The sequence below is a fragment of the Silene latifolia genome, chromosome 2, assembly GCF_048544455.1.
Source record: "Silene latifolia isolate original U9 population chromosome 2, ASM4854445v1, whole genome shotgun sequence".
Classification (NCBI taxonomy): Eukaryota; Viridiplantae; Streptophyta; class Magnoliopsida; order Caryophyllales; family Caryophyllaceae; genus Silene; species Silene latifolia.
The window spans coordinates 195999489-196015035 of record NC_133527.1 but is presented as its reverse complement, the minus strand read 5'-3'; the positions used below and the strand labels follow the sequence as shown (position 1 = coordinate 196015035).

The 15547-nt window shown below is 35.8% G+C and overlaps 1 protein-coding gene across 1 annotated transcript; it reads right to left on the bottom strand.

Annotated features, from left to right (window-relative positions):
* Positions 1–5753: 5753 nt before the first annotated feature.
* On the bottom strand, positions 5754–8149 carry LOC141644234 (glycosyltransferase family 92 protein RCOM_0530710-like). The gene has a single exon (XM_074453706.1). It carries the CDS (start codon positions 7744–7746, stop codon positions 5938–5940), a length of 1809 nt encoding a protein of 602 aa, XP_074309807.1. The 5' UTR covers positions 7747–8149; the 3' UTR covers positions 5754–5937.
* Positions 8150–15547: the final 7398 nt, after the last annotated feature.

Genomic DNA, 15547 nt, shown 5'->3' with positions numbered 1-15547 from the left:
TCAAAAACAACCTAAGACACTCAATCCTGGTCTCGGCCAGCGTCACTTTCTTTTCCACATCGGATGCCCTTTACACATCCATGTGGAGGGGGGATATGGTACGGCCTAAGAAAGACCAGGCCGAGGTAAAAGAAGCCGCCGCAGAAGAAGCCGATGCAGAAATTTTCCGCAAATTACTTACGCAGAATATACGCTCAAACGTACATCGGAGCCCATACCACGGCATAGACTACGGGGGGGCAAATTGATGGGGCATATTCGCACCAACGACCAAGTCAACATATTGAGCAAGGTCAAAGATATCCACAAAGAAGTCAACGACTTAGACGACCCTAGCCGTCTGACCCGTGGCCATCTCGGTCGACTGGGTCTCGGCATGACAACTGTCAATGGGACACATACCCGCGTACTCATATCCAAGACCCCTCGGCGGTGAGTCAACAGGGCCCGCCGGCCTGCCATAGGTCCCTCGGCCGAGGGGTAGATCCGTCTTTTCACCTGCTAGCCACTTGGCCACTACGTGACAAAAGGTGAAAGCCTATAAATACTCCTCAACCTTCATTGAGGAAAGGATCCAAAAAATACACAACTAAACCTAAATATACTATTCATCTGGTAATATCTTCCTTATCTCTCTACAATATACATTCAGCCAAGTAACAACTTATCCCTTAAGTTTACTGACTTGAGCGTCGGAGTGAGTACGCTTGGCACAAAGCCAAGCCCTCAGTTCGTTCATTGTTGCAGGAGAGGCCGAGAGGAACGATTAAGACCAAAGGAAAATCCAACTCAAGACATCATTCAATTAGCCACGGGTGGTAACTATACTTGCTCTGGAATTACACCCGGAACAAATATGTTGTCACTATGAATAAATATTATACTTATATATCAATTTGATCAATATTCGGAAGATCAAGAAAGCATAATGTGAGGTGGTTGTAGAAATGAGGTCAAAAGCCAATGTAGTTGTGCTCTTTTTAGAGGCACATGCTAAACACTCAAGCTTTAAAGCAATATTCATATCAATGTAACGCAAAGAAACAATGTAGTCCATAGAATTTTGACGTGCACTACATATATAATACATTGTATTCCCGTTATTCTTTGCATTCGCCCACCTTTATGATTGTTGTTGGTCCATCTCCATGATGGCATTAGTGGCGGCTAATTAGTAATTCCTCGTTATAATACCCCCTTTATAGTCTATACTCCGGATCAATTAGTGGCGGCTGATAGCTTATAGAGATTGTTCTAATTTAGTCAGAGTTATTAGAGTGAGTCCTAGAAATATAATAGTGTTAAAACTTAAAAGAGAGAATTTGGACTAAACTCAAAAACTCAAACTTTCTTAGACGGTCGAATACATACTTGTATTGGATCAAACTCTTTCAGTGGCCCAACTCCATTTAGCCCCAATAGACATAGCAATATTGGTTAATCAGAATCGGCCCAACAAGCAATAGCAGTATTCGTCGACTATGTAAACATTTGATCGTTGTATGAACTTTTTCAGAGGCGCGACTCAGTTAAGCTCAGTATAGAATAAGAGTAATTGTTCAACATGTACTTATATAAGACTGTTGTATGAAACACTTTTTCAGAGGCCCAATCCAATTAGACATGGCAAAATAACCTCGAATCCAAAAATTCGATTGAAATTATATGAATTTAACCGATCGAACATTCGATATAGGTAACCTGAATAATACCCAAACTCGATTAAATTTGAATTGAACGGAAACTGAACTGAATTCAACATAATCAAAATATATCTGAATTTGAATATATCTGAATCAATAATAACCAAACCGATTAACCTGGATTAAAAGTGTTAAAGATTCACATCGATAAACTCCGCCTTTTACATTTCGGCTTAATGTTATTGAATTGAATTGGGCTTTCTTATATAATAGACGGAGAAGGATCATTGTACGAAGAAATCTTTCCGAGGCCCAACAACCTAAGCCCAAATCTCACTTATTTAAACCACTAAAAGCTCTCGGATGAAAGAATCGAACGTTGGAGGCGGGAACTTTTCACCTCTTTGTATTTCCCTTCCCAGGTATTCTTTTTCTCCCCTCTCTCTCATTCAAGATGATCGAGTTACCCGATTCATACTATTTCAGTCGTTTCAATCATTGTTTAACTTTGATTAAAATACCGTCACAAAGAATAGAAAAAAAAAGTAAACAAATGATTGAAAACGAGGAAGTATTGCATTGATTTTTTTTTTTTTAAACCATGGACCTTTATTTCAGCCGGAAAATAAATACCGTGCTCAACTGAAATAATCGGGTCACTAAAACGACGTCCCATGGAGTCGACAGGTGTGAATTTTGATATTAATTTGATTATTGTTTGTTTTAATTGCGTTGTTGAATTTGATTTGATTATGTTTTAGGTATTTTCATGTTGATTTTGTTGCTGCATTAATTTATAATTGAACATTTTTGTGTCAAGTTGAAGTTAATTACGATGAAATTAGATTAATTAGAAATTTAGAAGTGATTTTGTTACAAGAATGCGAACATTTTGTTGAATTGATTTATAATTCTGTAGTTGATCATACTCGTAGATTTTTGCGCTGATAATTAATGTTATGATACGCTGATGGATTGCTGAAAGGTGTATGGAGTTCGTATGAATTGGTTATGTACAGTTATTTTAGCTGAGTCGAGTTTTCGAGTTAGGGTTGAATCACGGAAATCACTTCAATAATCGTAGCTGGTGTCTGATATCGGACGGTTTGACTGAAATAACCTGATCTTCTCGTGGATTAGAGTATTAGACATGGTGTGCTATTTTGAGAATTCATAAAATTGGTGTTGTAACTTGTAACTAAATGCATTCCTCGAGAGTTATGTTGTGGTTATAGACCTATGAAGGCCAAAGAGGTGCATTCTTCGAATAATTTTCCACGAAATGGTGAAGGTTTTGTTACTTTTGTCATATAGGATAAGCTTATGAAACATTGGAATGTGATTAACTCAAGGACTGATTAATATTGGAATTTTATCTTGTTCATAGATTTTTCGTGTTAAATGCCGTTATGATAAGTTAATGTATTGCTGAACTATGTTTGGAGTTGGTATGAATTAGTAATGTAGAGTTATCTGAGCTTAGTTGAGTTTTCTGGTTAGGGTTAGTCGGGAAAATTACCTGTGAGTCTGTGAGCATTGCTGGCGTTATGAGTTATGACTGTGTTAGGACCACAGTTTCAATCTAGTGAGGATGATGTAACCTGTAAGTAAGTGCATTTGTCGAGAGTTATGTCGTGGTTATAAAGTATAGACCAGGTTTTAGACTTTACTATAGACCTACATGACGGCCAAAGAGGTACATGTTGCGATGCTTGGGGCCATGGAGATGTAGTTTTATTTGTTTGGAGTTATGTATTGGTAAAGCGTATGAGACATTCGAATATGATTAAGCTTTTTAGTTAGGACTGATAAGATTGTAAATCTATAGCCACTTCCGCTGCTTGTTTGAGTGGTTATACTTGATAAAGATGCTGTTGCATGTATAGTGATGTCTCTAGACTGTTGATTACAGTATGCGCAGCAGTCGTCTGCTGATAGTATTTTGTGGGCAATATATGATCTGTGTTGGAGATATGGTAGAATACTAGAATAGGATACAATAATCCACTTTTAAACGAGGGAATGGAACCAGATAAGGGAGATACTTGCAAGAAAAAAATTAGGTACAAAGGGCACTTATACTCTGTTCAGATTTCAGATAGAGTGTTGTGGTAGGAAAACGGAGGAGGGGCCAGGGGGATACCAAAGATACTCGGCAAAAGTATCTGATATTTGTAACAGTTAACATTTGATTAGGTTGATTTGTTATTCCTTTACTTGATCCTGACTTAACTGCGTATGACATTCGTTGTAATTAATCATGACACTTTTTTCAGACTGTCAGCTGAGTTGATTTTTCTTTGTCAGGGTCGAGTCAGGAAAATGACATCAAATATTTTAACTAGAATCAGATATCAGACTTTCTTTAGTTAAAGGAACTGATTACACCATCGATGAATTGCTTTATGTGTCTCAGGTATGTAGGAATAACAAGTTTCTTACGGTAAGGGTGTTGTAACTAAGAGCATTCTTTGAGAGTGTATCATTATTATAGACCTTTGAAGATCAGAGAATTGATGTTTGATTCACCCAAGAACTACTTTTTTTGCTGCATGATTGTCCCGTTCATCCCTTTAGTGGTGTTTCAGCGCACGGTTATGACACCACATGAGAAGCCAAAAAAGGCTCCATGCACCACTTTATTGCTTAGAATGCATCAATAGTTCTCCCCACACCTAGTGACCAAGGTGAACCCCTAGGATGATTCCTAACAGTTTTCATTCAATTCCGACACGATTCCCAGTCAAGCTGTCTCTACCATGTATTATAGCCTTCAGATTCCGTCTTTTAGGACCATCTCGAGTGGCAGTGTCCTTATGAGTTGAGACGGTCACCATTTATTAACAGACACCAAATTACTATTTTTCTGTCACATGGGTGCGTATTTGAGCCATTTAGTGTTCCCACCCCACTAGAGAAGTCCAAGATTTAAGTGATGCATTCCTTTGTGTTTATTTGAACTTACCATTACTACATCAATGAAACACCCCTAAGACGCTGCTTGAAAATTTTCATCTGGTTTTGACATCTTTTCCATTAAAGCTGTCCCGAGCGTGTATTATATATCAACATTGGCATTTCGGAACTGCCGTATGCGACTATGTTAGAATGAATAAAGGTTAACAACATCAACTCATAGGAAATTAGGACTGCAATAGCGCTAGACGGAGACTCGTTTTTGTCGATGATATGATACACTGGCACAAGACTCCCTTCTCCAGGTGTGTTCAAAGTGGCACGATTTTTCTTTGTCGAATTTCTATCAGAAGGCTGCGTATTTCCGAGGTCTCTGACAGTCTGATCTCCTTTCACCTCTTCTAGAGGAGTGTCTTTGTAATGATAAACAATGATATTGACGAATACCATTGAGTTAGATGATGAAAAATCCATAAGGGGACTGCAAATTCTCAACTCCATCACATGCATATAAGCACGGAATATTTGTATTGTAGTTTTAACTATTACTTCGTCAGCTCCTGCCTGAAACCATTGACTTTGATTATGAATATTTATCTATGTTCCAGCTATTATTCTAATTGTCATATAATGTTTCAAGTCATTGGCTCCTTCGTACTACTTGCAGGCTTGAAAATCATTACCGCTGTAACTAGTTGGATGCCACATTGACAAAGTCAGAGCCATGGACTTCGGTTGATGACACAAAATATGAGCTCTACAATTGAAGTTGCTGATGATTTTGCGTTGTACAATTGACAGTTGCAGAACATTAGAGAGAGCCAAGGTAACTTTCGCTGGGCTGCTGATAGTTTACACTTTACATAACACGCATTTTCTTTGAGATATTTATCTCCCTTCACAGCTACCTTAACTGTAGCTAGCAGGGTCAACGACCTCTGAATTTATAAGAGATTCGTAGTAGTATTTGTTCTCCCATAATCTTGAGCCATTGTTCAACAAGTTTGAAAGATCAGAGTTGTATCTTATTCTGGAACAATGTTATTGGAAATACATTATGGTGGTAGTGTCTTTAAAATCATACCTCAAAAAGCTGTACAATGATATGTTACCAAATAATTTAAATTGACCCGTCTTCTAAATTTTTTCCCGAAAAGTAGAAGGGGTAAACCAATAAATCTTCTAATAATTTTTTTGATTTTGTACCATGAATAGAAGGGGCAGAAACCTGAGTTTTTTTAATTTCCTTTTTTGTGTTAATAACCTCTCTACAAAAGCTTACAGGATAAGTGAAAACCGATAAATGAGCTATAAATGGAAAAAATTATAAGAATTAGTGTCTGTTTACAAGTGTAGATGAGATGCTCCTTGATCTCGATCATAGAACCGAGCCCCATGGAACCAATCCTGTATCCGGGTCCCCCAAGTTTACAAGAATGAAGTCCCTTAACTTGGTATCCCAAACCTCACAGAAACGTTTATGCCAATCTGATGGTTCTATAGCTTCTGTACCCAATCCAGGTGCTCTGTCTTTCGACTTTTCATTCTGATTCTCTTGCCAGTCAACAACATATGTAGATACTCTTCTATTAAACTTGGCTTTGAAAATATCCCAAACTTGATACTTGTAGTGGTTTATTACTGCTTTTCTCTTCGGCAAGGTCTTCCTTCTGTATTCCTTTTTCAGCATGAAATGATGAACCTGATTTAAAAGCGTGTCGTCAACGGCTTCCGGACGTACAATCGATTTATGCCTCTCGGAATTCTGCATTCGGCAAGTGTACCCCAGTGTCACTCCCTCTTCGGGACTTTTCTTCAATCCTGATGGCCCAAAGCTATGACAATCTGTTCTGATCTCGCCCACTAATGGTGAAGTTGACGTGACATTATCCACTATTGCTCGGAGAGCGCCTGGACCTGGGCTTGGGCTGCCAGCCATCCTGTTTCTGGGTGGATGAATGTAATAAAATTCATCCACGTCAAAGAACCCAACCCATCTACACTCGTCCCTTGCCCTCAACACACAATGTGAGAATCCAGCCTCCTGAGACTTAACCCATGGCCAAACATGCCTAGTAACATTGTAATTTTTCGAGTCAAGCTCATCGATCACCTCCTTCAGTCCATCATCGCTGTTATTATCATAAATAAACCATCTCTGAACCCCTAGCCAAGCATGGTAGGCTATCCATTCCTTAATAAATCCAGCTTGGTTCCATACCATACTACAAGCGCATAGCTCATACTTGTATTTATTATTGTTATTTTCTTTTAAATTTGTTTTACTTAACCTAGCTATTGATGGTATTACTTGATGCAATCGAGTTCTCTCAACAGTGATTTGAACATCCTCATTATTCCTCAATTTTTGTTTAACAGGTGGTGGCAAAGGGCACCGGATTACCTCTTGTGCAGCTGTGATTGCCATTGTGGTAAGTTCAACATCTTTATCTGGGGAACTCCAATTTCTGAAATGACAGTTAAAATAACTTGCGTTTGATTCTCTGTCGGACTTGAGACGCAACCCCTTGACAAAAACGACTGCTGTGTCTTCCCCTTCAACGACGGCCTCATAGGCTAACATATTCCATAATTGAGCTGTCATGTTGCTGTCTCTCATCCCTGCCATCCACTCGAACCCTATAGCGTCATCTCGGTGCCCTCGCAAACCCACCACCGTCGAGTAGTTTGCTGGCGGTGATGGGCACTGAATTATCCACCTGTCATCACCATATTCGTCCGCTGACAACATGGAATGAATAAGACTTTCCTCTCCCATTGAACGATCATCTAACCGATTGTTATAGACACAGTCAATCCTCTGTCTAAGAGGCGGGCCCTGCTGTCTGGTTGATAGAATCACCAAAACATGATCAGGGAACACCACCCTGTTCTCAACCCTCAATTCCACTGGTTTCTTGCCATCACCACTACCGCCACCATTAAGAATCGCTCTATTAGTTATGTGGTGGGTTGTCAGTTCCTGTACTGAATTACTGACAGAGGAAGAAAAAACTGCTAGTTTTGGAACCAAGGGAGTGGGCCGAAATGGTCCGCAACTAATCCCTCGGTATAATAAGATGTAAAGAGCAAATAAACAGAAACATAGTTGTAAATATTTAGTAGAAAAAAACTGGTTTACAGGGAAAGGTGACTTAAATATCCGTTTTCGTTTTCGAGCATCCATTGAAATGCTCTTGGAGAAGAAGAATTAAAATGTACTGGTTGTGTTTTCTTCTGGGTTAATTTATGGAGTTTAAAGAGAATTAAGGAATTAAAGTAGTTGTGAATAGAAGGAAGGTGGCAGGGCTTAGATAGATAGTGAGACCCGTAAATTTTGCTTTGTTTATAGTTTAGGACGGATACTTCCGTCTTAAAGAAGAATTTGTGTTTGTTTTTATGCTTCGTCCGACAATGCGAGAGAGTTTTAGAGAGAGAGAGAGAGGGAGGCTGCAGAATAGTCAGCCTGGTTGTGGGGATTCCTAAAAAGATTGTATGTGGGGGTCATTTATACTTTGATTGTTCGTTAAGAAGTGGTAATGGGACCACTGTCGCTGTAAAATTAAGTGATAATTGGTGACAATTGGGATTCTTTCTGGTTACGCTCCTCTTAGAGGCGCGTGGTGTAGAGTTTATAGTTTAGAATATACTGCAAATTTAGAATATTGCCACCTACAATGGTGTAATTATAAAAATATTACTACTACTACTAGTGTACAATTATCCATCATGTTCAATTGATGATTTCTGTGTTGGCAAGTTATTTTCTATTGCAATTTGCTTCAGAAGACAGTTTCTTCACAAATTAAAAAAAAAGATAGAGAGGCTGTAGGTCAATGAGATTACATTTGCTATGTTTGCATAATTTTGGGTCGAGTTGGTTTCAATTGGGTTTACTATATTGTTTGAGTAATTGTTTTGTTGATCAAAACATTAGCTTTGTCATGGTATTATTGAGTTTAGGTATACTGTAATTTTAGGTAAACGAGGGAACCCGTAGTTGACCTTCTTACAGTGTGCACATAGGCTAAGCCCCCAAAAATGTGATTGTAAAGTATGTATATGCCTTTTTACTTGGATAATTGAATTTGACTCAACAAGATAATTCTAAGCCAAATTGTTCCATGAAGGTTTGAATTAAGTCCATGAACTATTTAACCATATTTTAACTAAAGTTTGAACGACTTCTCGATATATGCTTGTCGTCGTATTCCCCATTAGAGTACATAATTGTTTATTCTAATATCGGGTTGATAATTTCATATTTAGATTGTTATTATTATTATTATTATTATTATTATTATTATTAAGTCAAGCAATTAAGTTGCTACTTAAAAATTACTCCGGAAGTCGGTAGTATTTAGTCAATCTATTTGAATCATTACTATTCTAAATCATTGTTGAATAATATGAAGATCATTGTATCTACTTTTACCATAAGTCTCGTATGAAACTATTGCATGGTTTTCTTCGTTTCATTGTAATTTGTGCACCTCATAGGTTGATAAGAACAATTAAGCGACTTAAGCTATATTCAAGTGTACGAGAATTTACGCAACTTGGATATAAATAATTACTCCGTACAATTACTTGTATTATCATTGCTGAAACATTCCTATTTGATTGGATAATGCTAGAGCTTATCATGCAAGCTCATTGCATTTCCATGGAAGTCGGGAAAACATGCCCCTCCTTTGGTCAACTATAACAGAGGATGTTGGGTAATTTTTTATTGCCAAATGATAGCTACTGTTCGTTGACCATATGTTTGTTCTTTGGAATGTTAACTAAGAACATTAATGCACGCGCCATGAAGAATTGCGGATTCAACAGTTAGGACTTAAGACACATTCCAATACGACAAGTCAGCAAACATGTTATCCAGCAAAGCTTGAACATTCCTAATGGAATAAAGGAAAAAAGGTACTAGCTCTCTTTTTATAACTTTTTTAAATATACTGTATTTCTTTCTCACTTGAGTACTTGTGATTATTTACAAAACGGTTTTCATAACATGTTTAAGTAGTTAAAAGTAAAGTTTATGTAAATATACGAAAATTTTAGTATAAAACCTTTTTTTTTATCCAAGAGCTATTTAATTCTAATTTTATTTATTTTTAGTTCACTACAGTTTGTGTCCTAAGAGCATATGTTGGAAAACCAAAACAGTAAGAAATGAAGGTTAATACATGTAGGGTAATGCTAAATACAACACAGTGGGTTGTATTTAAGCATTAAATACCTTCTAATTTGGATATTGATTTAGGAATTAAGAACTAAATTACACATTAACTAATACAATTAATGCATATATTAAGAATTTATTTCCTCTTTTGATGTCTTAAATACAATCCAATGGGTTGTATTTATCATTAGGAACAAGCCAATAATTATTACTATTCTGTGATAAATAGCTTAAGTTATTCAATTAAGTAAATAACCATCAAATACAAGATTTAATGGCAGTTTTAATTCTTGATTGTTTTGCTAATGTATTAAAAAAGAATTAATTGAATGGCCTGCTAATAATTTTTCAAAGTTCAAACAAATCAGAAGTTGGTACACTAGTAAACAAACATTCATGTACGGATCGGAGTGGTGGTTAACATGTAGCTGTGTTTATCCATATATCATCCATAAATGAATGCATAACAAATAGACAAGTTGTAACTAACTTAAATGTTTACTTGTTCCTCAGCCAACTAGAGGTGACAAAAATGCTTAATAGTTGATGTTAACAATTAGTACAGAATCTTGGATTAATTGGTTAATGTAGTTGTCACATTTCTTAATCGAGATTAATAAGAGGTTTATCCAGTTGTTTGATGTTCATCTCAAAGCCGAAAGGCTCTAAGTTGGACTTTTCATTGGTTTAAATTATGCATATGTTAACTAGTTTAGCTAGTTTAGGGGTAAAGTCATGAAGGGTGGTACTGGTACGCATGATTTTGGTTCGAATCCTATTAATAACATATTGCCTCTGTGACTCCCTTTACACCATAGTTAAAAATTATTTTGTCCATAGGCACTTGGGCAGGTTGTGTTTGTAATTATCAACCCTAAACTTTAACCTTGCTAAATCAGGGATGAATATGTTCGTTAAGTATCGCCGACTAGTGATATAACTTAAATATGTGGTATGTCAGGTTTAAATATTTGCTTAGTGATCATCATTTTCTAGCTGGAATGAAAAGAGAAATTCTGAGTCAACAACAATAGAAAGATTCAAGTACATAAAAAGAAATAGTCGAAATTATATGAGATTTCTAAAGCTGTAACATACTAAAGAACTCTGTGATCAAAGTGACTTTTGGCTTTTGGAGTATTATTTATGAGATTAATTACCTGATTTCTCTAATTTAAACTATTACTACAATAACTTGACTTTCAGATACAAGTCATCCACTAATTTGATTTTGACCTAGCAACAGACATACAAGTAGAAGGTATTTCAATAATTATTGTGCAAGACTTATTGAGACGGACTTTTTATACATAAAAAAACTCATTTTTTGTTAGTAGTAAATAAGTTGATCAATAAAAAGACCATCTCAAATTGTATGACAACCTTGTTGTGTAATTTGTCTGATAGAATAATCCATGGTCTATTTATGGTGTCTTCTCATAAAAGTCAGTGACATAATTAAAAGTGTGACGTGTACATTTTTTAGTTGATTCTTGTATCATTGATTTCCGGTGTCCTATAGTTCAAGTATAGACGATCTAATACGGTGTATTATTTTTAATTTGCTACATCATTAGGAAAAAGATGCAATGTAGAAAATTGGTGTCATTTGTCTATCTCGGTGGTTGGCAGAAATCTTTCCGGTGCCTTACTGTGTGACTACTGGGGAGTATCATCAAAACATGTCTTTGAATTGAATCATGTTCCATTTGGTGTGTATGTGGTTTTCTTCATTGGCGTGGTTACTAATCATAGTTAAACTATGCTCTGAAAATTATTCACCGTTTTAAGGTTGCCATCCTTCGGTGAAAGTCTAAAAATCAGAATTTTTAAAAAAAAATCACCATGCACAAGTTTAAACGCCTTTTTTTTTTTTTTTTTTTTTTTTTTTTAAGAGCACCTTTCTATATGCCTTTTTTGGGATGTTGAAGTTTTTTTTTTTTTTTGGCATAAAGTGGAGTACTGCAATTCTATTTGCTTACCTCAATTCATATTAGTGCTACTTCAACCCATTTCTATGATAGAGGTTGACATTTCAAGTGCGCTTGTAGTGGTTTTACAAGTTAGCAGACTTAACACCTAAACAGTGAATTAGAAAGTCATAATCAGGCATTTTTCCACTATGGATGTTTTTCAAGCCATGATAATTTTTAATGTTGATGGTCAATAAAAAACGGTTAGCGCTCAGGGGCGACTAATCTCGGTGCCACCCTTTCACGTGTAATAAGTGGGGACCTCAATAATAATGGGTGCATCATCACATGCAGTAAGTGAGGACCCCAATAATAAGAGGTGCATGTAAGAGGGTGGTGTCGAGATTGGGCGCCACGCATTATCCGTTTTCCTTAAAAATGTCTACTCTTTACTCATGTATTGGTATGAATCATTTTACTTCTAAAGAAAGCTCTTAGGTCGGTTTTGATGTAGACGGGATTGAGATTGTTGTCTCTCCTAATTTAACGAGTCTAGTTAATACTCTATCTACTAGTGAATCACTATGCTATGGACCCATGTAACAATTTTAGTTTAATTGTAATCCCACCAGAATTTCCATATTTTCGGTAGAGTTAAAGACTCATTACTTTTTGGTTTTGCATTATGATGGAATAAATCAAAATGGTTTACTAAAGTGATTGCGCTTTTTTCTCTTGTGAAGTAGCTGTTATTTAATGCGGTTCTTGACACAATTTTCATCTTGAATTATTTGGAATCAACCTCTTTGTGTTGCTAATACAAGGGCTGCATACATCTGACTCCCTCTTATCCTTCAATTTGCAGGAGTCATTAAAGCACTCGGGTAATATTGTATTTCCACCAAAACGTGATGGAACACATGTACAAGTGCGAAGTTTCCTGGTAAACACTAAACAGGTAAATTCTCGCATGGTCCAATTTTTAGCTCAGCATTCTCTACATTATGTGACGTAGCTAATAATTTGGAATTTCGCTTAACCACAAATTCGTACGTGAACCAACTGAAACATGTTTACTTCATTTGGTATATGTGGTTCTCTATCATTGGCTTCAATTATGTTTACTAGTCTACTTAATGATTTAGGATTTGGAATTTTGCAATCAAAGAGGCGACTTAGTAGCGTACTTACGCTTTCTATCCACATTTCTATATCTTTGAGAATAGAGACAATTTTGGCAATAGTATGTCAATAACGACGTGATAACTAGATTTTTGTGGACAAGAGACGTATTTGAAGGTGACAAATTTGAAAAACTACACTTATTGTCTTCTCAAACTCCTTGTTAATTCGCCGTGTGCCCACTTTGTAGCGTTCTAAGTAATTGAACTTTGTCTGACTTTTCTAAAGAAGAAAATTAGCTCGACTCGCACATAATTTTAAAAAATATGTTTGTGGTATACTGTTGAATGCTTTGATGATATACTATAGCACTAGTTTTAATAATTTGTCGATCTTAGGAATTCTTGGAAAGGTTTGTACTAGATGCTCTGCTCGACCTACAAAAATCATTAAATATTTCTCATTCACTGGTAAAAGTTAAATTACTCTTACATGAGATGCTCAAACCAAGCCCAATGATTGGCCAAAATGAGATGATCAAACTTGCTAAAAGATGAAAATATGGGAAAAGTACTTGTAGTTATGAAACATGCCATTTTAAAATCACAAAATCTCATTGAAGACGGCGATATCCGTCACAAATTTATGACGGTCTCTCACAAAATACCCATGAGAGGTGAGTGGGGGAGCACATGGGGGTGCCCCACCTTGTCCCCTCTCCCTTTTTGTGAGAGGTCTTCAACTTGTGACGGGATTAGCCCGTCACAAGCAAGACGCTTTGTTTTAAAATATATTTATGATGTGATGTGATGTGATGATATACGGAGCATAAGTTAATATTACTATGTTATCATGATTTTGAACTTAAAGATGCCTGTCTTTTTTTTTTTTTTGATATTCTACGGTGTCTGCTTGTGTTTTTTTTAGTTTTCACATTTAGACTCCCTCCTTTTTTATATTCATGGTGTCTTGCTCTATACATTAGTCATATCATCATGACTTATTTATTGTCTTTGCTAACTTAAGTTTCTTAAATGACATATTAAATCGTCAATTTATCATTCCAATTACTCGGTAACCCACTCATTTACTTATTAGTTTGTTGAATTACTCATTAGCCCACGAAATAGTATACGAAACTAACTAAAAGTTCAAAAAATCTTCATTATCATGTCGTGACTCATAACATATGTTTTTAATAGTAGTTGGTGATTATTAAAAGTGATTTATGATGTTTCTCATATACAACGGTGATACAATATTAATAAGTTAGAATAAAGGTCAAAGTATCGTCGTTTGATAATAATAAAGTTAATGAAGAGTTAAACGAGGTTATGATGGAGAAAAACTAAAAAGTTTAGGGGTACAATGTAGATTTAAAAAAAAGGAGGGGTACAACATAGAAAATCGAAAAACTCAGGGGTACACGATAGAATATCCCTTTTTTTTCTTTTTCTTTTCGGAGAGACGTAAAATGGTAACAATAAACATTGTAAGGTCGATTGGTGGAATTTATTTTGGTTGGGTTTACAATTTAATGGTCATGAGCCTCGCCAGTTTGGGCTTGGGCTACGCCAGGGTAATAAAAATCCCATGTGTGTTGGTCGGGCTAGGTAGAGCCAAATGTATGGGCCTATTTAGCGAACCCAAACCTGACCCTTATGGGCTAGATTGCACTTTTGGGTCTAAATGGGCTTTTTGAGTCCTAAGATTTACGACTTATCGAAGGAAATAAGTAATTAAGAAAGATGATGAGTAAAATATAACGCCTCTAGAATTCTTAATCATGTACTCGTGGTGGATATGATTTATGTTAGGTAAACATCGTTTTTAAACCCTAATAACTATACTTAGTTTCTAAAGAATTGTTTATTACTTAGCGTTACTTTAATAAATTAATAAGAAAAAAGTTTTTTCTATTAATAAAAACTAGTGTAGATCCCGCATATTTGCGGTATATATAGAGGTTTTGTTTTTAATTATTATTTAAATATTTAAAATCGATACGTCATTAATTTGTCATACACATCATTGTATTTCAATATAAGAAAAAAAAAATGAACTATGAACTAATCAAGAGAGTTTAGTAAAGTTATAAAATGTTTAATGAATTTCTTTTTTCTTTCACATAAAATGTTTAATCACTAATTATAATTTTTCACAAATTATGTTAGTGATTTTTTCTTTGTGACGACGCTTATAATATCAGTTTAATGTTTTTTTATACAAAGTATGTGTCAACTCATTCTCTAAAATATTTAATACATAATATAAATTTAGAAATTTACAGTTTATAAAATTATAGTGAATTTATTTTATTTTAATTAAAATATTATAATTTAGGTTTTAAAGAAAATATTATTATTTGATTAAAAGATTATATTTTGATAAAATGATAATAATTTAATGAAAGAAGTCTTTTTGTTTACTTATTTAGCTGGATCCCTTTTGGAGGGAAAACTTTGGAGAGTTTTTATTCTCTTAGTATATAGTGGGGGATTGGCCGGGGCTACAAGCCCCAAAATACTTTAGGCTGTTTTGGGCTGGCCCATGAGCTTCTCCAGGCCTATATTAAAAAGCCCAAGGTCTTAAAAAATTAGGCTCGACCGGATTGGGCCTATGGGTTGGCCATTTTGTCACCTCTACGGGCCCTACCATCCACCCAAAGACAATGATGTTCTTATCAAATAAAATGGTGGTGGGTGAATTGTGTTATTTTGGTTGGGTTATTTAGGTACAAGTGGATATCGCCCCGCACCCGCCCCAGT

Coding starts and splice junctions, on each gene's coding strand:
- LOC141644234 (XM_074453706.1), bottom strand. CDS start 7,746: ATGGATGCTCGAAAACGAAAACGGATATTTAAGTCACCTTTCCCTGTA.